The sequence below is a fragment of the Pan paniscus genome, chromosome 7 (assembly GCF_029289425.2).
Source record: "Pan paniscus chromosome 7, NHGRI_mPanPan1-v2.0_pri, whole genome shotgun sequence".
Classification (NCBI taxonomy): Eukaryota; Metazoa; Chordata; class Mammalia; order Primates; family Hominidae; genus Pan; species Pan paniscus.
Window position 1 is genome coordinate 58,955,373 of NC_073256.2, and position 27,493 is coordinate 58,982,865.

The window sequence follows — 27,493 nt, forward strand, 5'->3', positions numbered from 1 at the left end:
CGAGGAGTATCTTTGTGGTGTTCTCTGTATTTCCTGAATTTGAATATTACCCTGTCTTGCTAGGTTGGGGAAGTTCTCCTGGATAATATCCTGAAATGTGTTTTCCAACTTGATTCCTTTATCCCCGTCACTTTCAGGTACACCAATCAAATGTAGGTATGGTCTTTTCACACAGTCCCATATTTCTTGGAGGCTTTGTTTGTTCCTTTCGATTCTTTTTTCTCTAATCTTGTCTTCATGTTTTATTTCATTGAGTTGATCTGCAATCTCTGATATCCTTTCATCCACTTGATTGATTTGGCTGTTGATACTTGCGTATGTTTCATGAAGGTCTCGTTCTGTGTTTTTCAGCTCCATCAGTTCACTTATGTTCTTCACTAAACTGTTTATTCTAGTTAGCAATTCCTCTAACCTTTTATCAAGGTCCTTAGCTTTCTTGCATTGGCTTAGAACATGCTCCTTTAGCTTGAAGGAATTTGTTATTACCTACCTTATGAAGCCTATTTCTGTCCATTTGTTCAACTCATTCTTCATCTAGTTTTGTTCTCTTGCTGGCAAGGAGTTGTGATCTTTTGGAGGAGAAGAGGTATTCTGGTTTTTGGCATGAATTTTCAGCCTTTTTGCTCTGGTTTTTCCTCATCTTCATGGATTTATCTTCCTTTGGTCTCTGCCATTGGTGACCTTCGGATGGAGTTTTTGCATGGTCGTCCTTTTTGTTGATGTTGATGCTATTGTTTTCTGTTTGTTAGTTTTCCTTCTAACAGTCAGGCTCCTCTGCTGCAGGTCTGCTGGAGTTTGCTGGGGTTCCACTCCTGACCCTGTTTGCCTAGGTATCACCAGCGGAGGCAGCAGAAAAAAAGATTGCTGCCTGCTCCTTCCTCTGGAAGCTTTGTCCCAGAGGGGCACCCACCAAATGTCAGCTGGAGTTCTCCTCTATGACGTGTCTGTTGACCCCTGCTGGGAGGTGTCTTCCCGTCAGGAGGCACAGGGGTCAGGGACCCACTTAAGGAGGCAGTCTGTCCCTTAGCAGAGCTCCAGTGCTGTGCTGGGAGATCTGCTGCTCTCTTCAGAGCCAGCAAGCAGGAACATTTAAGTCTGCTGAAGCTGCAGCTACAGCCGCCCCTTTCCCCAGGTGCTCTGTCCCAGGGAGATGGGAGTTTTATCTATAAGCCCCTGACTGGGGCTGCTGCCTTTCTTTCAGAGATGCCCTACCCAGAGAGGAGGACTCTAGAGAAGCACTCTGGCTACAGAGGCTTTGTGGAGCTGTGGTGGGCTCTTCCTAGTCTGAACTTCCTAGTGGCTTTGTTTACACTGTGAGGGGAAAACTGCCTACTTAAGCCTCAGTGATGGCAGACACTCCTCCCCCCACCAAGCTGGAGCCTCCCAGGTTGATTTCAGACTGCTGTGCTAGCAGTGAGAATTTCAAGTTAGTGGATCTTAGCTTGCTGGGCTCTGTGGGGATGGGATCTGCTGAGCTAGACCGCTTGGCTCACTGGCTTCAGCCTCCTTTCCAGGGGAGTGAACAGTTCTGTCTCACTGGTGTTCCAGGTGCCACTGGGGTATGAAAAAAACCTCCTGCAGCTAGCTCAGTGTCTGCCCAAATGGCTGCCCAGTTTTGAAACCCAGGGCCCTGGTGGCGTAGGCACCAGAGGGAAGCTCCTTGTCTGCAGGCTGTGAAGACTGTGGGAAAAGTGTAGTGTCTGGGCCAGTGTGCTCAATTCTTCATGGCACAATCCTTCACAGCCTCCCTTGGCTAGGGGATGGAGTTCCCTGACCCTTTGTGCTTCCTGGGCGAGGCAATGCCCCACCCTGCTTCAGCTTGTCCTCCATGGGCTGCACCCACTGTCTAACCAGTCCCAATGAGATGAGCCAGGTACCTCAGTTGGAAATGCAGAAATCACCCACCTTCTGCATTGATCTCACTGGGAGCTGCAGACTGGAGCTGTTCCTATTTGGCCATCTTGTCCCGGAATGGTTCTACAACTGTATTTTGAAAGAGGTATTATTATTCCTAAATTATAGATGAGGAAATAAGACATCTGGTCTTAGATCTTAGATGACTGCACAGAGGTGAAGCTTTGGAAATGCAAATGGCAGATAAGAAAAAGCATGGGCTGAGCTGGTGTCATTCTTTAAATTCTGTCAAAAACAAAAGAATTGGCAGGAATAAAGTTAAGAGCTGGCCTTCGTTCAGATGGCTGTTAGGGAGAATTCCCTCCCTTCCTCCAAATTCCATGGTGGAATGGTAACAGAGATTCTCAGGATGCCCAGGAGACCCAGGATATGGTGTGGTGGAGGGTGGGGTTAGGCAGCTAGAGCTCAGCATATGCCCACAGGAAGAGTGTTTATGTGGGGAAGGAGGAATGGCTGGGAGTTGATGGAGGGGAATTGCTGTTCTAACCTCCTACCTTCTCACTGGTTCCAGGACAGGGCCCAGCTCTGTTCATGAGAACAATTCCAGGGATACTCAAGTAGCCAAGCACTGGCAGCATTCTGGGTACCTCCTAGTACCAGTTGGTGGGCTCCTGGCCCCAGACAGGGCAGTGTGAGACAGCTTTGCACACTCTTTGAACAGCTAACAAATAGCTCAGGGCCAATTTTTTGCTGGGTACAACTCAGCTACTAAAACTTTCCTGCTTCCTGACTTTTAAATAGTAATTTGCAGAGGGATAAGTAAGGATACACACAAGAAAAAAGAGCGTCTGATGAGGTTGCCACCAAAATATGCGGTCTTTTGTTCATACAATGTAGCCCAGGCATGATCTTTGTTGGTTCTGTTAGTTGAATTGTTACATTTGAACTTAGTATTGAAGTGTTTCACAAATATCATAAAACTCAGCAGGCCCAATAAATACCAGAGGAGAAGGTGTGGAATACACCAACACAAAGGGATGTTTTATTAGGATTAAAAAAAGTTAAGTTAACTCAGAAAAAATAATTAAAAGTGGATATTTTTGGCATGACAGATACTTCGTGTGCTTATGGAAATGAACCATTGGACTGTTGCAATGATTCTGGAGGTCAGAGAAAATTGTGCAACATGCAAAGCATGCAGTATGGCAGCAATGACCAGGAAAATTTATGAATAAGAAAAGGACCAAATGGAGCTCAGGAGATGGGTGGGAGTTTTTGCAGGACTCAGCGAAATGGAATGGCTACATTCCGTGAGCCCATGGTAGTACGTTGGTTTAAAGACAATGTGAATGGAATAGCTCACCTGTTACATTTCTAGGATCTTCAGTATTTTTACAGTGTGTACAAACTGCTGTACTTCATAAAAAGAAAGTCTGATATAATGTGCAGGTAAGCAAGAAGAAGTATCTACTGATATATTTGTGAAAGGGTACTCTCACCTTCTTTTGGAAATATAAACTGAGGTTGCAGATTAAACCATCATTGGTTAAGGATAACAAACATTTTGGAGACTAGTATATTCTTTGGGGTTTTTTTTTGTGGGGGAGGGGTGGGGAGGGCTTGGGTCATGAGTTCTCAAACCTTAGGGACACATAAAGCATTCTCGGGGCCTGACCCAGGTAGAGGGATGCTGAGCTGTGATATGAGCCCTTTGTCACCTAGACCCCAACTCGAGTTTGAGAAGCACCAAGTATCATATTTACAAAGTGACCTTACAACCCAGAGTCTGGCCCTAATCCTGCACTAGCAGCTGGGACTTCAGGCAAGTTATCTACCTTTCTTTGACTCCTTTTAGTCAGCTGTAAAATGGTACACTCCAAGGACATTGGAATCTGAAGGGAGCAGTGATGTTGCAAGGGTCTGTCCTTAGAGAAGGACGTTTGGGGAGCTGGTTCCACTCTGGGCACCCCTGTTCTAGGTGGGGCTTGCTTTTTCTATTTGGCTCAGCCTCTTGGCACCGCTAATAAAGTTATGACTTTGTTCTTTTTATTTTTTTTGTGCATGCCTGTGAATAAGACTTTCGTTCTCTCTGATTCATTTTTAAGAGACTCTGACCAAATTCAATAGGCATGTCTCAGTTATGATTTTGTTAATTACTTCTTACCATCTATCACTTGCATTACACATCTGATGGCCTTCATATTTCCAACACAGCAATTACTTCAACAAATGGGTGGAAATAACCAGTTTTCTCCTGTCTCTCACAGAAGTCATTTTCACTCACTTTTAGAGGATTAATGAGGTCTAATTTTCTTTTGCCAAAGTTACTATGATTAGCAGACTTTCCTCATTGAAGGAGTCCATGGATGATCTATAGCTTTCTACAAATGTATGAAGAACAAACTCATTGTTCCAGCCCATAGAGTGATTTGATTTCATTTATTTCTCAAGATCTGAGGTGGATTTTTTCTGAAGGAAAAGGGTAGATATTCCAAAAGTGGTTTAAAACCTTTAGATCCTTCAGAGTATTGGCTGACTCATGTTGATGGCTTGAACCAGCCTGGCATATTTCATAAACTACCAGAGGAAATTAACATGACAAGTTATTTTTTGGTGAAGAGCAGAACACATTGGCCTTTAATCAAATAGACAGCACTTTCATCTATGTTTTTGAGAGCTTCACATTACTTTAGCACAGCCTCTCAGTACAATAAGCAAATTACATTTTTCTATGCACATAAACTCGAATACCAATGATGTGATTAGCAATTGCACTTCTTTTATATGTATATATATATATATATTTTATTATACTTTAAGTTCTAGGGTACATGTGCACAACGTGCAGGTTTGTTACATATGTATACATGTGCCATGTTGGTGTGCTGCACCCATTAACTCGTCATTTACATTAGGTGTATCTCCTAATGCTATCCCTCCCCACTCCCCACCACCCTACAACAGGCCCTGGTGTGTGTGTGATGTTCCTCTTCCTGTGTCCAAGTGTTCCCATTGTTCAATTCCCACCTATGAGTGAGAACATGTGGTGTTTGGTTTTTTGTCCTTGCGATAGTTTGCTGAGAATGACGGTTTCCAGCTTCATCCATGTCCCTACAAAGGACATGAACTCATCATTTTTTATGGCTTCATAGTATTCCAAGCAACTGCACTTCTAATTAGAACTTTAAGTCTGTGACAAGCACGGGTTTCTCCTTAACCTAAGAGAACGTTTCTATACTGTATTTTTAGCTTCTGAAATGCATTGAAACTAAATCTGCAATAGTGTGACTTGTGCCCACAATATAGCCCTTCCTTTTGGTGTTAATTTGAGAGTAGATCAAAGAGCCTATGTTAACACCGTCAATGCAGAAAAATGACAAGTCTCAATCATTTTAGGACATTTATTTGCCAAAGTTAAGGAGGCACATCAGGGAGACAGGTCTATTCCTTTCTCCGAAGATGATTTTGAGGGCTCCAAATTTAAAGGGGAAATGTGTGGCATATGAAGTACAGAGTTTTCAAGTAGGAGGGGGTAGGGAAAAATAGGCCCTCCTGCCTTTGTCTGGCTTAGTGAATCTGCATTTTTTTTTTTTTTTTTTGAGATGGAATCTCGCTCTGTTGCCCAGGCTGGAATGTAGTGGCGCGATCTCAGCTTACTGCAACTTCTGCCTCCTGGGTTCAAGCGTGAATTTGCATTTTTTTTTTTTTTTTTTACATAAGATACCATGAACAAAATAGGTCAGGGAAACAATCAGATATGTATTTGTGTCTGGTGGGCCAGGGCAACTGCACCTGCAAAGGTAAGCTATCAATTTCTATTACCATAGTAAAATTTTAATAGAAACAAATTAGGGCAAATATCTTGCAGCTCACTGGAATTTCCTTGTAGACAAAATATGGCGGAGGCACGTAGCTTTTCATCTTGTAGCCATCTTATTTAGGAACCAAAAGGGGGAGGCAGGTTTGGCCACCCAGTTCCCAGCTCAACTTTTCCCTTTGGCTTAATGAGTTTGGGGAGTTTTTTCACAACATTTACATGCAGCCTATATCCACCTGCCTCTCTTGGCTGCAGTCTCTGTTCTCCAAATTCTCTAAGCCAATATCTTGTGAGGGCATTATTCAGCAGCAGCTTCAGGCCCACTGAGCCAGATCCTGTATTACCCATATAATCCCTGCATCTCAGCAGCTGAATGCCATGGCTAACCTGACCATTCTGGCCATGATGGACTGGAACAGAAATCAGATATTTATCCTATCACAAGCAGCTATGGGTGGAGAAAACTGAAATAAAGTTAGAGTAGCAACCAACAATCAGGCAGAACTTTGTGGGTGCTTGGGGAGCTGATTCTGCTCTTGCTGCCCCTGTTCTAGGTTTGTCTACTTGGCTCTGCCTCTTGGCACCTCCAATGAGGTGCTTTTTTCTGGATTCTGTTCTTTCTTCTGGCTTCTAACTCTCTGCCTCGTCACTGCATGTGTGCCCTCTCCTGGCTTTCACTCTTGCTCAGCCCCTTCTCAGTCCAGGGATGGCAGGTTGTAGCCACCTGCTGCCTCCTCCAGATTCATCCAACTTGGGTCCTGTTTTTGATGCAGTCCCTAAAGCACCAGCTGAAAGCCAAGGCAAACCCCCGGCAGCTCACCTCCTGTCCTGACCAGCTCTTGATGTGTGTTTTACTCAGATGGCTACATTCTAGTCTCTCTCTTTCCAGCCTCTTGGCAACATTTGCCTGGCCATGTGGTCCTTTTCCCTTATCCACATTCAGATTGTGCTCCACTGGATGGGAACACTCCCAAATCCCACCAGAGTTTGCAAGCTTGTTTTGGAAATCACTCAATGGTCCTTCATGCAATTCTTGCTGTCACGAGTCCTTGCCGTTTGGTCAGTCTCCTTAGTTTCCGTCCAGATTCAGCTGTATGTTTGTTTCTGCTGATGTATGATGTTCAGGTCTCTGGGTATCTCACTTGGGAAGGCATTCAAGATGTGACAAGTCTCATTATTCCAAGGCAGTGCTTCATGACAATAGATTTCCACTGAAGATTGGCAATGATCAGTAACCAGAAGGTTCCCTCAGCATCTCCTTTCCTGAAAGGTCTTGTTCAGAGAAAGTATGTACACTTGAGGCAGAAAGTTAACATCAAACAGAGTGAGTTGGCCAACCCTCTCAGTTTGTTTTGCAGAGAAGTCAGGGCTTGATTTGATGGTTTTTCTGATATATCCAGAGAATAGGTAGGAGGATGAGCTGGAATGACTGACCAAAACAAATACCTTATGGATCATCTCACACCAATCCTACATTTGTTTGTTTGTTTTGTTTTGTTTTGTTTTTTGAGATGGAGTCTCGCTCTGTTGTTCAGGTTGGAGTGCAGTGGCACGATCTCTGCTCACTGCAACCTCTGCCTCCAAGGTTCAAGCAATTCTCCTGCCTCAGCCTCCAGAGCAGCTGGGACTACAGGCACATGCCACCACATCCAGCTAATTATTATATTTTTAGTAGAGATGTGGTTTCACTATGTTAGCCAGGCTGTTCTTGAACTCCTGACCTCTTGATCCACCTGCCCCAGTCTCCCAAAATGTTGGGATTACAGGCGTGAGCCACCGTACCCAGCCCAATCTTACATTTTATAGACTAGAAAGGTAAGGCTTAGAGAAGGTCTTTCCCAGAGTCTCAGAGTTGGTGGCAGAAATGAAACTAGAACTCTGGTGCCTGAGCTTTTTGTAAACAATGGCGGGAGGTCAGGGAGATACCTTGAAGGTCACCTCCAGGCATCACGCAAACTGTTGGCCTGTCCCCCGTCTAGGTGACACAAGAAAGGTAAGTTTTCAACTTATCTTCTTTATATGAGTATCAAGTGGAATGTCTAAAGAAATGTCAGAAAACTCACACTTTTCCTTCTTCCTGAAGCCCTGGTTTTGCCTGAATTCTACTTTCCCATCCTCCTTATTTTCCTATCCTCTCCCACCGCAATCTAGAACCTTTGCTGAGCTACAACAGTTTTGCAGAAGCCAGCCCTCTCCTCCCTGCCAGGAAGGAGCCAGTCCTCTCCCCTACCCAGGAAGTAGAACTCACATAGTGCCTTAATATCCCTCGGGAACATTATCATCATTTGATATGCCAATGTGACAATGGGCAGTTTGCCAATCTTGTCATTTTAGAAGCAAATTGGCTTAAGTAATTACCTAAAACATCCCCTTCCAAGGGATGTTTTTTACTCCACATAGGGGACAATATCTGTCATTTCCAACTGTGAGAAACAGAAAATATTTTCCCTACTAAGTGAAATGAGGGATGTTTTTGAGGCCTTTGCGGGCCTTCTGTTTAAATAAAGCTCTTTTTTAACATAAAAATTCAGTGCACACTCACAGGATCTCAGTGTTTTCAAATATTCAATTTAAACTCCCTGTTATTTACATTCTCCATCCTAACAACCATTATTATACCAGAGTTTTTCCCTGCAGTGAGCATTCATCCATTGCGGGGCTGGTTTATTACCGGAGCAATTCTCTTCACTGTGCTGTGTTCCAAAGCCCTATCCCCATTGTTCCCTTTCTCCCATCCAGCACCAAGTGGGTGTTCTCCACAACAGCAGACAAAGATTTCACATTTTTCAATAGTGGGTAGATTTAAATGGAATTGATCGGAAGGGACGGGAGCCTGGAAGCCACCCCGGCACTGTGCTCGGGGATGGAGAAGGCTCCATTTCCCTCGCCCTGCTCCCAATTGCAGCTTCTGATGTGAGAAGAGACAGCCCCAGCCTCTTCTGTTTCTCATACAGACATTTGTTAGCATGCCTCCAACCAGGCTAAGGGATGCTGCCTCATTTTTCAAAGAGCTCTCTGGCATGTACTGTTTCTCTCTGGCTCAGGGGCCAGGAGGTAGAAGAAGAACATTCTGTTTGGGCTGTACTCACAGAGGCCAGTGGTGATGACTGACTCCTATTAATGATTAGTGGCTACACATCTGTGGGTTTTTTTATTTTGTTTTTTTTTATTTTGTTTTCAATCGATACATAATAGTTGTACATATTTATGGGATACAGTGTGGTGTTTTGATACACGTGTACATTGTGTAAAAATCAAATCAGGGAAATTAGCATATCCATCACCTCAAACATTTATCATTTCTTTGTGGTGAGAATATTTAACAGTCCCCTCTTCTAGCTATTTTGAAACATCCAATACAAAATTGTTAACCATAGTCACCTTAATGTAGATAGAACACCAGGACTTATTCCTCCTGTCTAGCTGTGACTGTGCACCCACTGACTAATCTCTCCCTATTCCCCCTTCCTCTGACCATCTCCATACTCTGGTAACCATCATTCTACTCTGTATTTCTATGAGGTTAAATTCTTTAAATTCCACATGTAAATGAGATCCTATGGGGTATTTTTGTTTCTGTGCCTGGCTTATTGCACATAACAAAACATCCTCTGGGTTCATCCATGTTGTTGCAAATGACAGAATTTCATTCTTTTTTATGGCTGAAGAGTATTCCATTATGTACATATGGACATACCTCAGATATACTGTCAGTTCATTCCAGACCATCACAATAAAGCAAGTCACACTTTTTTTGGTTTCTGAGTGCATATAAAAGTTATGTTTGCACTATACTGTGGTCTATTAAGTGTGCCACAACATTATGTCTAAACAAATATACATATCTTAATTAAAAATACTTCATTACTAAAAAATGCTGACACAAAGACACAAAGTGAGCACATGCTATTGGAAAAAAATGGTGCTGATAGACTTGCTCTACACAGGGTTGACACAAACCTTTAATTTATAAAAATCACAGTATCTGCAAAGTACAATAAAGTGAAGTGCAATACAATGAGGTATGCCTGTATATCACATGGTTTTTCATCCATTCATTCATTGATAGACATTTAGGTTGATTCCTTCTCTTGGCTACTGTGGATAGTGCTGCAGTAAATAGGGGTACAGGCATCTCTTTGACATATAATTTCAAATCCTTTGAGTATATAGTCAGTAATGGGATGGCTGGGTCATATTTCAAATCTTTTGAGTATATTATATAGTCAGTAATGGGATGGCTGGGTCATATGGTAATTCTATTTTTAATTTTTTGAGGATCCTACATACTGTTTACCATAATGGCTGTACTAATTTACATTCCTAGCAGCAGTATATAAGCGTTCCCCTTTCTCCACATCCACACCGGCATTTGTTATTTTTTGTCTTTTTATGATAGTCATTCTAACTACAGTGAGATGACATTTTATTGTGGTTTTGACTTGTATTTCCCTAGTATTTAATGGTATTGAACATTTTTTCATGTACTTGTTAGCCATCTGTAAGTCTTCTTTTAAGAGCTATCTATCCAGGCATTGTGCCCTTTTTTTTTTTTTTTTTTTTTTTTTTTTTGAGATGGAGTCTTGCTCTGTTGCCTAGGCTGGAGTGCAGTGGCATGATCTCGGCTCACTGCAAGCTCCACCTCCTGGGTTCATGCCATTCTCCTGCCTCAGCCTCCCGAGTAGCTGGGACCACAGGCGCCCGCCACCATGCCCAGCTAATTTTTTCTATTTTGTAGTAGAGACGGGGTTTCATCGTGTTAACCAGGATGGTCTCAATCTCCTCACCTCGTGATCCACCCGCCTCGGCCTCCCAAAGTGCTGGGATTACAGGCGTGAGCCACCATGCCTGGCCTGTGCCCATTTTTAAATTACATTGTTTTTCTGCTATTGAGTTGTTTGAGTTCTTTATATATTCTGAATATTAGCTTCTTGTTAGAGCATAGTTTGCAAATATTTTCTCCTATTTTGTAGGTTGTATTTTCATCTTCAGTAGTTGATTGTTTTATTTGCTGTGCAAAAGATTTTTAGTTTGATGTAATCCCATTTGTCAATGTTCACCTTTATGACTGTACTTTTGGGGTCTTATGCAAAAAATCTTTGCCTATACCAGTATCATGATGTGTTTCCTCTGTGTTTGCTTCTAATTGTTTTATCATTCCAGGCCCTATATTTAACTCTTAATTAATTTTGACTTGATGTTTGTGTATTGTGAGAAAAAAGGGGTCTACCTTCATTATTCTGCATATGAATATCAAATTTTTCTAGCACTATTTATTAAAGACAATATTCTTTCTCTATTGTGTGTTTTTGGCATCTTTGTCAAAAATCAGTTGGCTGTAAGTGTGTGGATTTATTTCTGGGTTCTCTATTCTGTTGCATTGATCTATGTGTCAATTTTTATGCCAATTCCATGCTGTTTTGATTACTATAGCTTTGTAGTATATTTTGAAGTCAGGTAGTGACTTCATATTGCTGTGAAAAATGTCATTGGTATTGTGATAGGGATTGCATTGAATCTGTAGATTGCTTTGGGTAGTATGAACATTTTAACAATATTAATACTTTTAATCAATGAGTGTGGGCTATCGTTCCATTAAGTTGTGTCTTTTCAATTTCTTTTGCCAATGTTTTATAGTTTTAGTGTAGAAATCTTTCATCTCCTTAGTTAAACTTACATCTATGTATTTTTTTGTAACTATTGCAAATAGGATTGTTTTCTTGTTTCCTCCTTTAGATAGTTCGCTATTAAGGTATAAAATGCTACTGCTTTTTCTATGTCGATTTTGTATCCTGCAACTTTACTGAATTTGTGTATCAGTTTTGAATTTTTTAGTGGAGTCTTTAGCATTTCATATATATATATATATATGTAGTGTTTTCTATATAGATATACAATATTATGTCATCTGCCAACGGGGACAATTTAACTTCTTTCTTTCCAATTTGGATGTCCTTTATTTCTCTTACCAAATTGCTCTGGCAAGGACTTCCAGTACTATCTTGAATAAGAGTAGTGAGGGTTGGCATCCTTGTCTTGTTTCAGATTTTAGAGAAAAAGATTTCAACATTTTTCCATTCAGTGTGATATTAGCTGTGGGTTTGTCATATATGACCTTAATTGTGTTGAGATACATTCCTTCTATGTCTAATTTGTTCAGCGTTTTATTGACACTTCATAACTATATATATTTATGGGGTACAGTGTGATATTTCAATACATCTATACATTGTGTAATCATCAAATGAGAATAATTAACACATCCATCATCTCATACATTTATAATTTCTTTGTGGTAAGAACATTCAGAATCCTCTTTTCCAGATATTTTGAAATATGCAATAAATTATTGTTAACTGTATTCACCCTGCTGTGAAACAGAACACCATAGAACCATGTGCATGGTTCTGACAACACATAGGCTGCAGAATACTCTGTCACTGTGGCTGGGATGAGAACTTTCCTTCTGCTCCCTGTAACCTACATATTGATTTGATCTTGAAGTCAATGTTCTTTTTTTAAATTGTTTTAATTATTTAAATTGCTTTACATATTTGGTTACAGAACTAAGGCAGCTCTGTCACTGTAAACTGAAACCAGGGACATATTGGACAATTGCACATCCGCAATAATGAAAAGTAAATGAGTCAGAAACCATATTATATGAGAGGCCAGTGGAGATGGCATCAGAGTAAAAGCTAAGGGCACAGGGTAAAATCCAGAAATGCCCTGGACACATTTGGGAGTTGATGCTAGTGTAATATTCCAGACAAAATCATTGCAAATTTCATTTACTGACGCAGGCAGCATCAGTGCTATCCTCGTGTGCTCTTTTCAAATTCACTTTTCTGAGTTGTTTTAATTCACATTCTTAAATACTGAAATTAACTTAAAGCAGGCTGTACTACTTTGTTATAATCTATGGCAGTAAAAATGCACAGTCACTTTCTTTAATAGTCCATTGATTTCAAATATACAGGGCAGTAACTGGGACCATTAGATCCATCTCCCCCTAGTTTTACCTTAAAAAGTTGGGGCTGGAGAAATAAAAGTAACTTGCTTTACAAAGTCCCAAGTTTCTCTACTGGGAGAACATGGCTAAAACCACTGTCTCCTAAATTTCAGTTCCCTTTTTGTGACTGCATTTTGATGCTTCCAATTCATAGGCAGAGTTTCAAATTACATTCATTTTTAATTCTGTGAACAATTTATTTAATCCATTCAGATACCTGAACCAGTGAAGCTGGTTTTTTTATAAAAAAGTGTGCAGACCATATAAACTCATGCCTCCACTCTTTTTCTCTACTTGTTGGACTGTCAGTGTCCTGTCCACAGTTGATGAGAAGACTCCTAGCATGAAAAAGGTTGGAAGCTTAGTAATTGCTGGCATAAAAGAGCTGACCAGAACAGAACTCACCTCTGCAGGGGAAAAATAGTAGCACACCTCATCAAGATTGAGGGGGCTGGTGAAATAAACACAACTTCCATTTAGGGACCAGGCTCCATGAAAAGGGACCTAAGAGTAGAGTGCTAGACAGAGCAGTCATCACTTGGGGCACATGTTGAGGACTGTACAAGGAGACCAAAGCCAGATAAGTGAATACGTAGCAGTGTGAATAGCACAGGAACCCCAGGTTCTAGGTAGAAGGGCAACAGTGTATTCCCAGACCTCTCTCATTGCCAAGCAGGGCTCTCATTGGCTCAGGGACTTCCTAAACCTATCATGCTTCGCACAGAACTAAGCAGAAATAAGTAGGCTCCAACCCACGGGAATTCACTGTCCACCCCCAATCATGAGGATTCTGTCTACACACCAACCACATGCTTGCTTCTCTGGTATTCATGACGTGAAGAACTCCTTGAATCATAGGGCAAATTTCTGAACAAAGACAGCATTCTAATCAGTCAACAGTAAAAAAAAATCAGGGTGTCAAGCTGCAGACATATTTGGAAGACTGGGTTGTTGGAGCTTCATGTCCGTTTGTAGTGAGCCAACTTTCTGGAATTTGGGGCTAACATGTAGAAAGCTGATTTACGCCGTGAGTTAGGCTCAAACTCACTGAGTTTATGACTCAGCAATGTCTGTCTGACATTTATTACCACTCAAACAGACTGGCGGTCATAAATCCAGCTTCATGTTTAGTTAAATGGCTCCTATCATGAGCAAAAGAACAAAGGGGAGACATCCACAGCTGTGTTATTCATTCTGCACCTCACTAAAGAACAGGAAAGAATGTCAAAATAAATAGGCCGTGCTGTAGTCGATTTATATTTATATGCATATATGCATGTACGCTGCATACAAATACTATATAAGAACATATGTTGAACTCTGCTCTTCCTGTGGGAAAATGTTGCGAAGCAGCATGTCTTTTCCTTCTGTGCTGGAGTAAAATTGATCTCAGGCCCTCCTCGCCAGCTGCTCCCAGACACCAAGAGATAGTAGCTTACATAAAGAGGTAGGAGAAGGGCTTGTAACTGGCCCATCTCCTTACTTGAATATTCTTCAGCCACATGCAAGGGTGAGGTCCTCATACTGATTAAAAGCCTGACTGGCTGCTGGCAGAGAGGCATGAGGCTTGAGGGGCAGGAGGGGATGCTGGCAGAGATACATGAGTGAAGATGAGGGGGAGGAGAAAACAGGTGCCTTTTGGGAACTTACACTGACAACTTCTGGAACACTTTGAGTTTTACCTTTCTGGGGACTATTTGCTACAAGAGTTATACTAGAGCTGATCCTCTCCTTCATAAGGTTCTATTTCATGGCATATTTTTAACAACTAGAATGTTCAAAATAAGGGAGACGGATAACATGGTCTCAAAGATATCTTCCAGCTCTCCATTCAATGGTTCTGTATTAGACTGCACAGTTATTAGCTAGTTTGATGGTGGAGAAGAGAAGAAGAAATGCATGTAGTAAGTTTGTTTCCTCTTTACGACTCAAGAAGAAATTCTATTATCCCCACTTTAGATATTAGGTAACTGAAGCTTGCCCGAGATCTCAAGACCAATGAATGGCAGAATCATATTCTAAATACAGGTTTTCAAACTCCTGTACCATTTCCTCTACAAGAACATTCTTTGAAGCTTTATATTCAATAATTAATTACTTAATATGTAAATATATGATAAACATAATATAATGATCCTTTTACTACTTGTTATAAACTGGATAACTAGAGTTTAGCACAGAAATGGGTTTTATTATTGGTTTTTCCATTTTAGGGGTACCCATCTCAATTCTCAGAAAAAGTTGGCTAAAGAAGATAATTTCAAAAGAAAAAGGATATATTTGCCTCAAATCGCAGCAATAAGTCAGAGAGTATCAGTCATTTCCTACAAGTGGGGGCTGTATTCCTTCTTGCACTGCACATCTACAGACAAGAGACCCTAAAGTAATGAAGATGTGTTACTAAGTATAAATGGAGAAAGACTGAGTCAATTCCACATAGAGAAAGGTTCGCCATGCATAAGGAAGATGGGCAGTTTTTGAACCCACGAGTGACTAGAAAAATAAAAGCTCAAGCACTTAGTTCATTTACAATTCAACACTATCAAAGAAATAAATGTTTTTTACAAATCCCCAGGGGGAACATCATTTTATTACATACCCCCATAGGGGGCTTTTAAAGGGTACTTGATCAGGTTTCATCACAATTAAACTCTCTACACCTAAAGGACACCAAAACATGGTAGCTTATATAAAGATGTAGGAGATGGGCTTGTAATTGGCCTTCAATTAAGTGGTAAAGAAGGGGATAATGAAGAAAGAAGCTTATAGAAATATAACTAGTTGAACGTGGAAACCTGTTGGCTTTCAAAAAAATACGTCTCCAAAATGGCAAATATCTTCCATATACCGATTGTATTGTCATGTTACCAGTCACCTTTTTAATAGCAACGTGCTCTGGTTAAACCAAAGAGTGGTGGAAAAAAGGACTAAACACCCCAACGTTCTGAAAATGGGGTCCTTAGAGCCAACCAATATGAAAGCCACCAAGTGGATCTAACAAGTGACAAGAAGAATTGATTCACAAGAAGGATGACAAACTTAAACCATGTATGGATGGCCCTAAAGCCAACAGTGGATGCCCTCCAAATGGGGACAGCTGAGGGTAGGAGCTGTGGTTTCGCTGCAGGGTGTGCTGACTCTGAGGCTCTGAGGATAAGGGCTGCTGTAGAATGCCTTCCTTGCATAGTGACTGCCCGTGATTCCATTATTCTCAAAATCAGCCAAAAATATTATAATTTTGAAAAATAGAGAAATATTCCGGCTTCTCTGCTTACACATATCTAGTATTAATGAGTTCCTTGGAACTAATATCAGGGACACAAATCATATCCCCTGATTATGAGATTCTTAGAGACTATTTACAGTCAGAGTAGTGGATTAATGGGATATGAGGTTGACTCAGCATGGTAACTCTTTGAATTATCAACAGTAAAATCATTAGCACTAATGTTATTCACCCTGATTAACACCCCATCCAACAATAAAGACAATTTCAAGAAATATGAGAATTTTAAAAAATTGATCTCAAAGTAGACCCCTTGGCCACTGACTTGGTAACCCCAAGGAAAACTCATATTGTTAATTTTGGATGGTCTTAGTGTCAGACACTTAATTGAGCAACAATTCAAGTGGAAAATGTGCTGAGAATTCTCAAAAGAGAGCTGTGAGTAAGGATGCAAAAGGGAATCCATTATTGTGTGTACCTTTTCTCATTTTTCTTTAATTAAAAAAATAAAATGTACCAGTCAGATGTGCTACATCATACATTACCTCAACTCTCTGAAGTTGGAGCATCCTTACCTCTCACTGAACCTACTGACCCCCTGAAGGATGAGGGAACTTTAGCCTGGATTTCAAACAACCACCGTTAACTCAAGTATGACACTGTACAATAGTTTCACGGTATCCCAGAAACAATGTAACCCGCTATGGGTGGCTGGTGGTGGGAGGCAGGTAAAATTGGATTTTTTTTCCTTTGCTCATGTAATTTGAAGATTATAGAATGTAGTTTTTAAAGGTCAGAACGAATTGCTAATTAAGTGGAGGCATTTGAAATTAGCAAATAAAACTGCTACTCAGAATAGTGACTAAGGAGTAATTAATCATAAGGGGAAAATGGCAGTACAGTTCAGCCAGCAGTAAAATCATCTTTTAACTAGTTACCATAGAGCCTTCAGATGGTGTTACTAAGAAACTGTTAGATATTAATTTAATTTTTTTCTCTTTAGGCTACATCATTTAAAAAAATAGTACTCAATATTTTTCTATGAAGACACAAATCAAGTTGGTCTGCACAGTCTCTCTTGCAGGTATTTAGAAATATGTGGACTAGCTATGATTTCCCTTTACCTTTCACTCAACATGGGAATGAAGTAAGGATTACATTATCATAGTCTTCACTTTAAATCCTGTCTACTTTTTATATAACTCATTGATGAATCTTGGCATTTTAATTATTAGAACACAGAATTACTTAATATACTCCTCAAACCAATGCTGAGACTCTCTCCTTCCCTTCTTTTAAAATACTTTTTTAGTTTCTTTGTTTGTTTGTTTTGAGACAGAGTCTTGCTCTGTCACACAGGCTGAAGTACAATGGCGCAACGTCGGTTCACTGCAACCTCCGCATCCTGGATTCAAGCAATTCTCCTGCCTCTGCCTCTGGAGCAGCTGGGATTACAGGCATGCACCACTACAGCCAGTTAGTTTTTGTATTTTTAGTAGAGATGGGGTTTCACCATGTTGATCATGCTAGTCTTGAACTCCTGACCTCAAGAGATCTGCCAGCCTCAGCCTCCCAAAGTACGGGGATTACAGGCGTGAGCCACTGCGCCCAGTCAAAAATGCCTTCTAAAAACATTTTGGTTTGGTTTCCAGGTGCTTTTTGTTTCCCTAGGTGCTATATCTGCCAGTCTTGGGTTAGATGCTCTCAACCCATGCTAGGATTCCATTTCACATCAAAATTTTTATATCTTAAATTTAAAGCCAAATTTACAAACATGAATATTACAATCAAATATTCAGACAGTTGATTTGACATGCACATCTTAAACTAGAAAACAAATTAAGGCAGGATTTATACAGAGATCCATATTTTTAAGCACTTGATGTTTATTAATTAGCGAATCCACACCAGAATCCTATGAGGTAGCCTAGCTTGTCTTTATTATAAATAAATTAGGTAGAAGCCAGAAAAAAAAAAAGGCTATCTTCACAAAAATATGTTGATTGGACCCTCCTTATTCTGGTCACAAAAGAAAAACAGTTCCTCATATAAGTGGGCCAAGTGAACAATGAATATTTTGTTTGGATGGAATATAGAGAGAGTATAGTTATTTTATAGCTATAAAATAACTACACTGGCAGTATAGTTATTTAACTGGCAGTTTAAAAAGGTAATTTTCTTAGTGGGGCTTTAATATTCTTTGTTCACACTGACCCATCAGAAATTTCCGACTCAAAATATCAGCTTTGGAAGAGTTAGGATGCCCCCACACTCCACCCCCAGCCCCAACCAGAAGGCTCAAATTTTCCTATGGGACTTTTAGTATTTTTCATGTATCTTAAATTTTTCATCCTTTGGTCTGGTTGACCTAATAAACTCATGTCAATATAAAAGTGTAAAGACTCTTTCAGTTCCAATTTATGCTTATATATGTCATCTAACAGGCAAGTGAAACACAAATCCTATTTGTCTTTGTAGTCAAGCAATTGTGGATGAGAGTTTTATTGCTACCTTTATCAGCCAAAGGAATCACTGTAGTCCCCTCTACTTAGCAGATTACTTTATGACTATATTTATTAGTTCACTGGGCTTTGGAGACTAAATTTAACGAAGACCTATTAATTTGAGTTTCACTACCGTGGCGTTTGTGGCCTCTGGCACAGGTGCTAGCCTGAAGCTTACCTCTGTACTGACGGAGAAAAACTTTTTGCAAAGTAAATTAACTGCATGACCAAGACTATAGGAGTGTTTTATCTTCTTAAGAAGACAATTTCAACCACGTAACCACTAACCTTTTAAATACAAATAATTTTACTCTGATATAGTATAAGGAGTCCATTAAGCTTGTGTGTTATGTTAATTTTGAATAATTTTTCCCCCACTGCAGCAAAACTTTAAATGGGCAGTATTTGGTTAGTTTAGTTAACATTATTATAAAAACTCTGGAATAGTAAAAATACTGTAAATATTGATAATTTGAATAGCTTCACTCTTTCAAACATATGGGTTCTCTCCTAGGTCCTTTTAATTAACACTTTACAGAAAATCACTTGACTCATGTTCTCAGCTTGCCCGGAGTCTCTGCTGGGACCACGTGTCAGCAGCTCCGGGTGGACTGGACGTAAGACAGGGACACACCTGGGTTTGTGTGGGTCTCTTTCCTCTCCTTCAGAATTGATTTGGTTATTTGAAAATATTTACCTTCCATCCCACTCCCATCCACTCATAAAAAAATGGGAAGGTAAGATATGACTTAGCTGAACAAACATAACCACAGCAAACCAAACAGAAAAGACAACCACAAACAGCTAGCTTCCCAAGTAGGAATCTTTCCATTCCAGAATTCCCAAAATGTAAACAACATTAGCAGCCCCTTCCTGCCTAAAACTAAATATGTCATCTCCAGGGTACACTAGAATGATAATTTCCATTATCTGCATGGGCAAAAATAAAGAAATTTGAAAACAAACAAACACACAAAACCTCTGGCAGGGTATTCACTTGCATTTGACAGGTTGCCAAGGAGCAATGGTATTTAGATGAGGAATTCTGAAATAATCTGATTATTATGGCCGGAAGATTATCTATAAAGGGTTTGGCATAGCCTCTCTGTAAAGTAAAAGAAATCTATGTTCATAGACTTTTCTATATTAGGTTATTTTAAACACACACACACACACACACACACACACACACACACACACACGGCACTTTAGGGCATAAGCTCACTCACTAAACCCAAACAGAAACAGTGTTTTGTTGTTGTTGCTGTTTTTACTTGGACAATGCTTATTTTACAGCGGAATTGACAAATAAAGCCTTATTTTACACATCCGAAGAAACACCATCACAGGAGGTTTGTAGGTCGGCTGTGTGCTTTCCAAAACAGCAAAATAGATTCTTCCCATCCAACCCCCTTTCCTCTTGGAGAGTAGGGTGTGGCTCGTGAGGCTTCGTCTCTCTGCAGGCACAGAAACTGGCAGACCTGGTCCCTCCTGAGCGGGCCCTGCTCAAGGGAATGGTGCCAGATTTTGAACACAGGGAAACAGGCTCCTTCATAACAACACTGTGCATTTCTGTGTCATTTTGTTTATTGCTCACTGAGTTGTTGCCACCTAAGCTCTTGGTGGAAAACAGTGGGTGTCCAGAAATTGCAGACACAAGAAGATGGATTGCCTATGGTCCTTAGGGACACAGGGCAGCCCCAGCCAGATCCCAGCTGGTCCATGCAGGGCATCGTCAGTAGAAGCTCAACGTCCCACTTCGTAACCAGGCTACAAGACACCAAGTCCGGTCACCATGGAAAAGAATTAAACCTAGAGAAAGAGCCTCATGATCTGCACTCAGACGCTCCCCATCAGAAAGGAACTGTTTTCCTTATCGGTCATGCTCTTTCCAGAGTGACTGAGTCTTGGCTCAGCAGTAGGACTTCAGTGAGAAACAGAAGAAATAGGGGACCCCGCCTAGCCCAAGGCCGCCATTTCTTCAGAATTTTCTCACTTCTTTCCAAACGATCAGTATCCCCCAATTAAAGCCCACAGTTCAGGCCAAACATCATAAAAAAAAATACTTGTTTATTTCCATCTCATTCTGGGGTTTATAATTCTTCTTTTGGATGCTTTTGGGGAAAAAAATTCACCAAGGTCAAGGGCTGTGAAGACGTTTTTGCCTAAGAAGATCATCATGCAGGCAGACTAATTCTTTTCCTAAGCTATTATTTGGCAACTTGCAAGGAGGACTTGGCTTAACCTTGAGAAACTGTTCTTTGAATGATCAGGAAAAAAGATGAGAATTCTTCCTTTATTTACTCCCTTCGTCTTCATTGTTCAGATGGTAAACCTGGCTCCTGTGCTTGGAGAACGGAGAACGACTGGTATTTATTTGTCCATTTGGTATTTTCCACTAATAGTGATCTGTTCCAGTTCTGTGCATGTCACCCTCAACTGTGTCCAACATGATGAGAAAAGAATGTATATTTCTGGATAGAGGTGGTTTACATCACACTCATTGAGGATTTAACAGAATAATTATGCTCTGAGGAAATCTAGAATAAATTGGAAATTTAAATTTTTCCATTTTCAGTTTGAATAATGCTCCAACTGTTTGCTATAGGATTATAATTTAGAACATGTGCTAAATATGTTATCAGGAAAGAATTTAAAAATCCATCCAAATATCATAACTTACCCCAAAATTAAAAAAAGGAAAAAGAAAAAAGAAACCTCATTCATTTCCAAAAATCAAGATCAGTCGTATGTGAATCTGTGAATCCTTGTAAGAAATGTTTATTGTTCAAGAAAGAAGCCTTCTCTGGTGGTTGATAAGCAATTCTCCACGGCAGAGAAATGCTGATGTTTTGTTCTTATCTCTTGATTGATGCTTTCACTACTTATTCTTCAGGCTATAAGACAGAAGGAAACACAGTGTTACCTTCTTTCATAATTACAAATTCCAACACCTCTTTCTCCCCGCACCCCCTGTCTCCCTTCTACTTCTCATATTACCTTAACCATCAAATTCAAATGCATCTGAATTTGTAAAGTTAATCTTTCAGGTTCTAAATAACCTGTATATATAATATCTCCATTACTAATGCCATCTCCACATACGTACAAGAAAATGTATAGCTCTACATTGTCAATCCAGACACTAAATTCATTCCAAATGTTTTTAAATAAAAGTAATGAATTGATTTTTATTTATGGCATGCTGCATACACCCATCTTTAAGTTTCAGGTATAACTACATGCAGAACCCTCTTGTTGAAAGTGGAGAGCAACATTACAGTGGCTAAATTTCAAATTAATATAAGCCTCGTTGTCCACTCATTCAGAATTTTCTCTGTTAGATGAATAGAAAAAAAAAATTGTTTCTGGGCCAGGTGCAGTGGCTCATGCCTGTAATCCCAACACTTTGGGAGGTGGAGGTGGGCAGATCACGAGGTCAGGATATCAAGACTATCCTGGCCAACATGGTGAAACCCCGTCTCTACTAAAAATACAAAAATTAGCTGGGCATGGTAGCGTGCCTGTAGTCCCAGCTACTCAGGAGGCTGAAGCAGGAGAATCTCTTGAACCTGATGCAGTGAGCTGAGATCGTGCCACTGCACTCCAGCTTGGCAACAGAGGGAGACTCCATCTCAAAAAAAAAAAAAAAAAAAAAAAAAAAATTCTTTCTGGCCTTACTTGCAAAAAGTATTGATTTAATCAAATTGAGAGCCAATTTTTGAAGGATTTTTAGTTTTGTTTTTTTCTTTATGACAACAAGATACTACCTCTTACCACATGCCTACTACGAGTCATGAATTTTACATTTACTTTACATTTTAATTTAATCCACAGACCACTTTTACTATGTGTGCCATTTCCACCCCTTTTAAAGGTGAGAACACTGAGGTTTCACTTGGCTAAATTAATGGCACAAGATCAAACAGCTGTTAAGCGGTGGAACTTGAACCCTGGAAAAACTCATAAGCAGGAGGTGAGAGAGCTTGTTGACATCTTCTGCCGGGGATTTCTCGCATGCTGCTGAAGAAGTGCTCCAGCTGAAAGGAAGCTGCTGGAAAAGCATCTTCTACTGGTGGCTGTTTCCCTTAAAGAATATTTTAGAGGGAAGGGTGGCAAAAGTGTTAGAGCAGGTTAGACTCTTTTCACAGGTTTTCCCATCTTCCTTCGCTAAGGTCCAAATGTCTCACTGGCAGTCTGGTAAATGAAAATTCAAAAGCTACAAAAGAAAATTCTATCACTCACCTAGAAACACAGAGCATATGTTGAAATTTCATTTTCCAAAAACAGTGCTGTCATAGAATATTCTTAGGATCTGAATAAGAATTTGAACATTGTTGGTATAATGTAGACTAAAAAAATTGAGACTATATGCATATTTTTAAAAATAGCTTTGAAATGTTTGAAATTTTGCCTTAGCATGACCCTGGTAGCTATAGCCACTTTTTAGTAGTTGTTATAAAAATTAAAATCCTGTTTTAGAATCTCATACTCTGCTACCATCCGGTCATGACCTAAAGAAATTCAACAGTCCTTGTCATCTTCAAAAATTAATGTGACATAAGGGTTGAAAGTTCTCACTGAGCAAATAAGTATAATTTCATTTTTATAAACTGCAAAGATGAACACTTTTGAGATTAAAAAGAGTTTGAAGGACAGCATCTTCACGTAAGAGTAAGAAGACCAAATATTCACAGCTAAACAGTCTTTAGTCATGATTACATAGTTAGAGAAAATCAGATGAAAGGGTTTTTTTTTAAACTTATAGTAAAAGTGGTATATTAAGAACTTAATCCCATAATGAGGAAAAATATCACACTCTTCCTTTTTATAGTCATTGTAATTATTCAGATCCTTTCTGAATACATAGAAATAATGACAAATTAAAATGTCTTTCAGTTCCCTATAGCTTTTGTAATTATTCATCCATTACTGTTATTTTTGCTGGAAAGGCTACTTCATATTTTAGTCAGCATCCCATTTGATACAAAAGAACACGGAAAATTTCACTGCTATTAATAAACATGCAGCCATCCAATCCAAGAAGAAAATTCTTTTTCATCTGAGAGATAAGCTGCATAATTCATGTATTTTCAGAAATTTCTTTAAATAGAAAATTGAAGAAAGGCATAGGGAAAAAAATTCATCACATAGCTTCCATTTGTGGCGAAGGGCAGTCTTTGTTCTCGGACAGCCTTAAATATGATTCCATCTGAAGAGAGAATTTCAATTGCGCCATATACATACCAATCATACTCAGATAGCTCATCTTCTTTTTGACATATATGAAACCACAAACATGAAAACATGGCCTCAGTTTCACATTTGCACATTTGCTACCTTTTTTTTTTTTTTTTTTTTTTTTTGAGACTGAGTCATGCTTTGTCGCCCAGGCTGGAGTGCAGTGGCACAATCTCAGCTCACTGCAACCTCTGCCTCCCAGGTTCAAGCAATTCTCCTGCTTCAGCCTCCCAAGTAGCTGGGATTACAGCCACGTGCTACCACACCTGGCTAATTTTTGTATTTTTAGTAGATACAGGGTTTTGCCATGTTGGCCATGCTGGTCTCAAACTCCTGACCTCAGATGATCCACCCAACTCAGCCTCCCAAAGCGCTGGGATTACAGGTGTGAGCCACCGCGTTCGGCCCACATTTGCTACCTTTCTAAAACTAATGTAACTGAGTGTTAATAGGGACTTTTCATGGGGTCTCAGGAAGCAGTTAGAAAAATGTTGGGCAATTTGGAATGGGTACCTCTGCCTTCCCAAAAGAGAAGTGTCCCTGTCAGGGAATGTGGCGCGACATAGAACTTCTGTGATGTTCAGCCCCTATTGAAGTCTGGGCCACACGGGGCATGTGGCAGCCTTCTAGCACAAGCCAGATGAGAATCACATCTGTAGGAACAGCCATGTCCAAAAGCTTCCACTTCTTCCACCACTAGTCTTTCCCCTTATTCTCATCCTGAAGGTCCAGGATAGGGGGATTCTCTGACCTGGTTTTGAGACAGAAATTTAAGATAGACTAGTAACAACCATTGAAAATGGTCTCACCTTGGCCAGGTGTGGTGGCTCACGCCTGTAATCCCAGCACTTTGGGAGGCCGAGGCAGGCGGATCATGAGGTCAAGAGATCGAGACCATCCTGGCCAACATGGTGAAACCCTGTCTCTACTAAAAATACAAAAATTAGCTGGGCATGGTGGCATGCTCCTGTAGTCCTAGCTATTTGGGAGGCTGAGGCAGGAGAATTGCTTGAACCCAGGAGGCAGAAGTTGCAGTGAGCTGAGATTTTGCCACTGCACTCCAGCCTGGTGACTGAGCAAGACTCTGTCTCAAAAAAAAAAAAAAAAATGACCAGATATGTACACAATCTTCCTGAGATATTAACAATATGGAGGAAGAATGAAGAAAGCACTTTGACCATGTGAGTTTGAAGGTGGTAGCTAGAGAAATATATAATGATTAATTGGTCCCACACTGAATGTAAACTATTCAATAAGCCAGTGAAAAAACAGAGCAGAACATCCTTAGCCATCATGAAGCTTAATTTCTGATAGCCAGGTAGCAAGCTTATAGTGACAAGGAAAAGGCAGTCATGGGCCATGGTTTACATGAAATGATACGGCCAGAGTTTGTTAGGAGAGGAGGAGTCATGTCTAAGGCATTTTTCACAAAAATGTTGCTGAACAGTCATGACTTGGAACTTGTTCAGCCTATTGCCTGAGAACTGAATGACATCCAAGGACGTAACACTTTGGGCCCATAAATTAAAATAGTGCAGTGATAAACCAAATGAAGTTATATTTCCAAAATTGAACATTTCCTAATTTCTATTCTTGTATTTCCTAACTTGGCCAATAAATATTCAAGACAAAAGTGCAGCATTTTCCCTAGCCAGTTCCTTTTTCTCCATCAGCCCATAATCAATCAATCCCAAATCTTATTGGTCTCCTACTTCTCTCTTAAATGTCCCATTTCCTCTGCATCCCCTGCCCCATGTCCTACTCCTGGTCTGTGGCATTGCACTAGTTTTCTATCTGGGATGTTTGCAGTCAGCTCTGCAGCCTCATCACACTGGTGTTGCAATGCCTCACTGGGTTCCCAGCACCTTCTGAGAAAATAAAAATGTCTTAATATGACACATAAAGGTCACTGTAATGTCACTGGCATCTTCTTCTCCATTCCTGTCTTTTACTCATTATTCCTTGCGATTACTCCACCTATCTGGATCACAGAAAATCAGGTGAGGCTCCTCTACGTGCTGGCTCTCACATGTTGCCATGGTTGGTGCGGGCAGTTCCTTCTGCTTGGAAACTCATCTCCCACCTCTCTGCTTGCCCAGCCTCTCCTATCCCCCTTGGTGGAAACCTGCTTCTTCCAGATCGTGTTTCCTGAATTTACCCTGACACAACAAAATGTATTTGGAATATTTTGAGCAACCACCTGGGAGTGGAGAACAAAACTTTAAGAAAATGCCCAAGCTACAGAAGGAAACTGCTGTGCTTAAGACAAGGGGCACAAGGTGTCTTGCTTCTGAAAAGGGTGAATGGCAGGGGGATGAGGGGGTTTGGAGAAAAAAAAAGAGAAGAGAAAGAGAATATGAGAGAAGGGGAAGAGGCCTAGAGAGAATAGAATCAGGAAGATGGCTTTGTTCTCTGCATGGTGATAGCTCTGTATGACAACCAAATCTTCAATACAGTCATCTAGACAAATAAAATACTTCCAAAGTGGTAATTTTTATTGGAAGCCTATGTAGTCTGATTGATATGGGGAGTGGGAAAAAGAAGCACTCAAATATACAGGGGAGAAAGATGAAGAGAGATCATTAAGATGTTGGGAATCAAAAGTGGAGGCAGGACTTTGGACCCTAACAGGTTATAGACTTTGTTGGGTAGTCCTAAGCCCATTCAGGACGACTGAAAGTAGAATGGGGTTCAGTTGACACCTCTGAGATCTGATGAACATAACAATTTATCCAAAACCTTCTTGAAAAAAACAAATCACAAATGTTTTAACCCATGGAATAAAGAAATAATTTAAGAAAACTCAGGCTAATTCAGAGAAAAGTCAGGTATTGGGAACATTCAAGAAATTGGGAACATTCGAAAGTATAGCACTTTTAAAATGAATTCAGCTCTTCTGCTTCCTAATACATATACACTAGCAAAATTGATAAGAACGATTTGTAATTGACTTACCAAAACACCTAAGAAAACAAGCCTCCTCTGCTTATATAGAATTTGCATTGTTTATATGCAAATGACCACTCCTGATGTGCTTCAGAACAGTTTATTCCCTTAAGAAGGCAAATATTTCTTTATAATCTTGTTTACACTATTCATTTGCTTTGCAAAACGTTTTTCATAAAATCACAAATTAATGAAATGTTAGAGCCAGAAGGGATCCCAGAGATTATCTAGGGAGGTCGAACATCATCATTTTACAGATGAGGAAACTTGCTGGAACTCCTAATACACACACATCCTCCTCATTCCTGAGATCCACAACATCACAACCTGACCTCCATTATTTGGGTGACTCCATTCCCTTCTACTTTGGGGGTTCTGGCTACAGCTGAGGCAGAGCAAGGGGTCTGCAAAGTGCTAGGCTTTGGGCATCATCAGGACCGTGTAACCAAAAAATAAAATTCTAAGAAACCCTCCCCATAACCATTAGAATGGACTTCCTGCTCAGCCAGGGCTCTTTTAAAATTTAACCTAAGAAACTGTTTCAGGCCATGATGGAAAATGGGGGTCGGACTTGCCTCATTATACCTCTCCAGCAGGAACATCAATACAGACTTTAAGTCTGATGAGAAACACTTTGCAACCTATTTTCTCGGGAGCCTACTATCTGAAGGCTTCCTCTGCAGATAAAAACTTGTGTCTCTGCAACCCTTTGTTTTAACCCAGACATTCCTTTCTGTTAATCCCAGGTCTTTAGACAAACTCAACCAATTGTCAACCAAAAAATGTTTACATTTACCTATAGCCTGGAAGCCTCCAAACCCCGCTTCTAGTTGTCCCACCTTTCTGGACCAAACCAATGTACTTTTAAAATGTATTTGATTGATGTCTCTTGC

The 27,493-nt window shown here is 40.3% G+C and overlaps 1 protein-coding gene across 3 annotated transcripts in view; it reads right to left on the minus strand.

Annotated features, from left to right (window-relative positions):
* Positions 1 to 8,809: 8,809 nt before the first annotated feature.
* The window catches only part of ZMAT4 (zinc finger matrin-type 4), a 381,480-nt gene continuing 362,796 nt past the window's right edge, over positions 8,810 to 27,493 (minus strand). For all 3 annotated transcript variants that reach the window (XM_055116502.2, XM_008976943.4, XM_055116501.2), the window contains one exon: positions 8,810 to 21,310. In XM_055116502.2, coding sequence (XP_054972477.1) covers positions 21,306 to 21,310 — 5 coding nt within the window. In that variant the 3' untranslated portion in view covers positions 8,810 to 21,305. The remainder of the gene's footprint in view (positions 21,311 to 27,493) is intronic.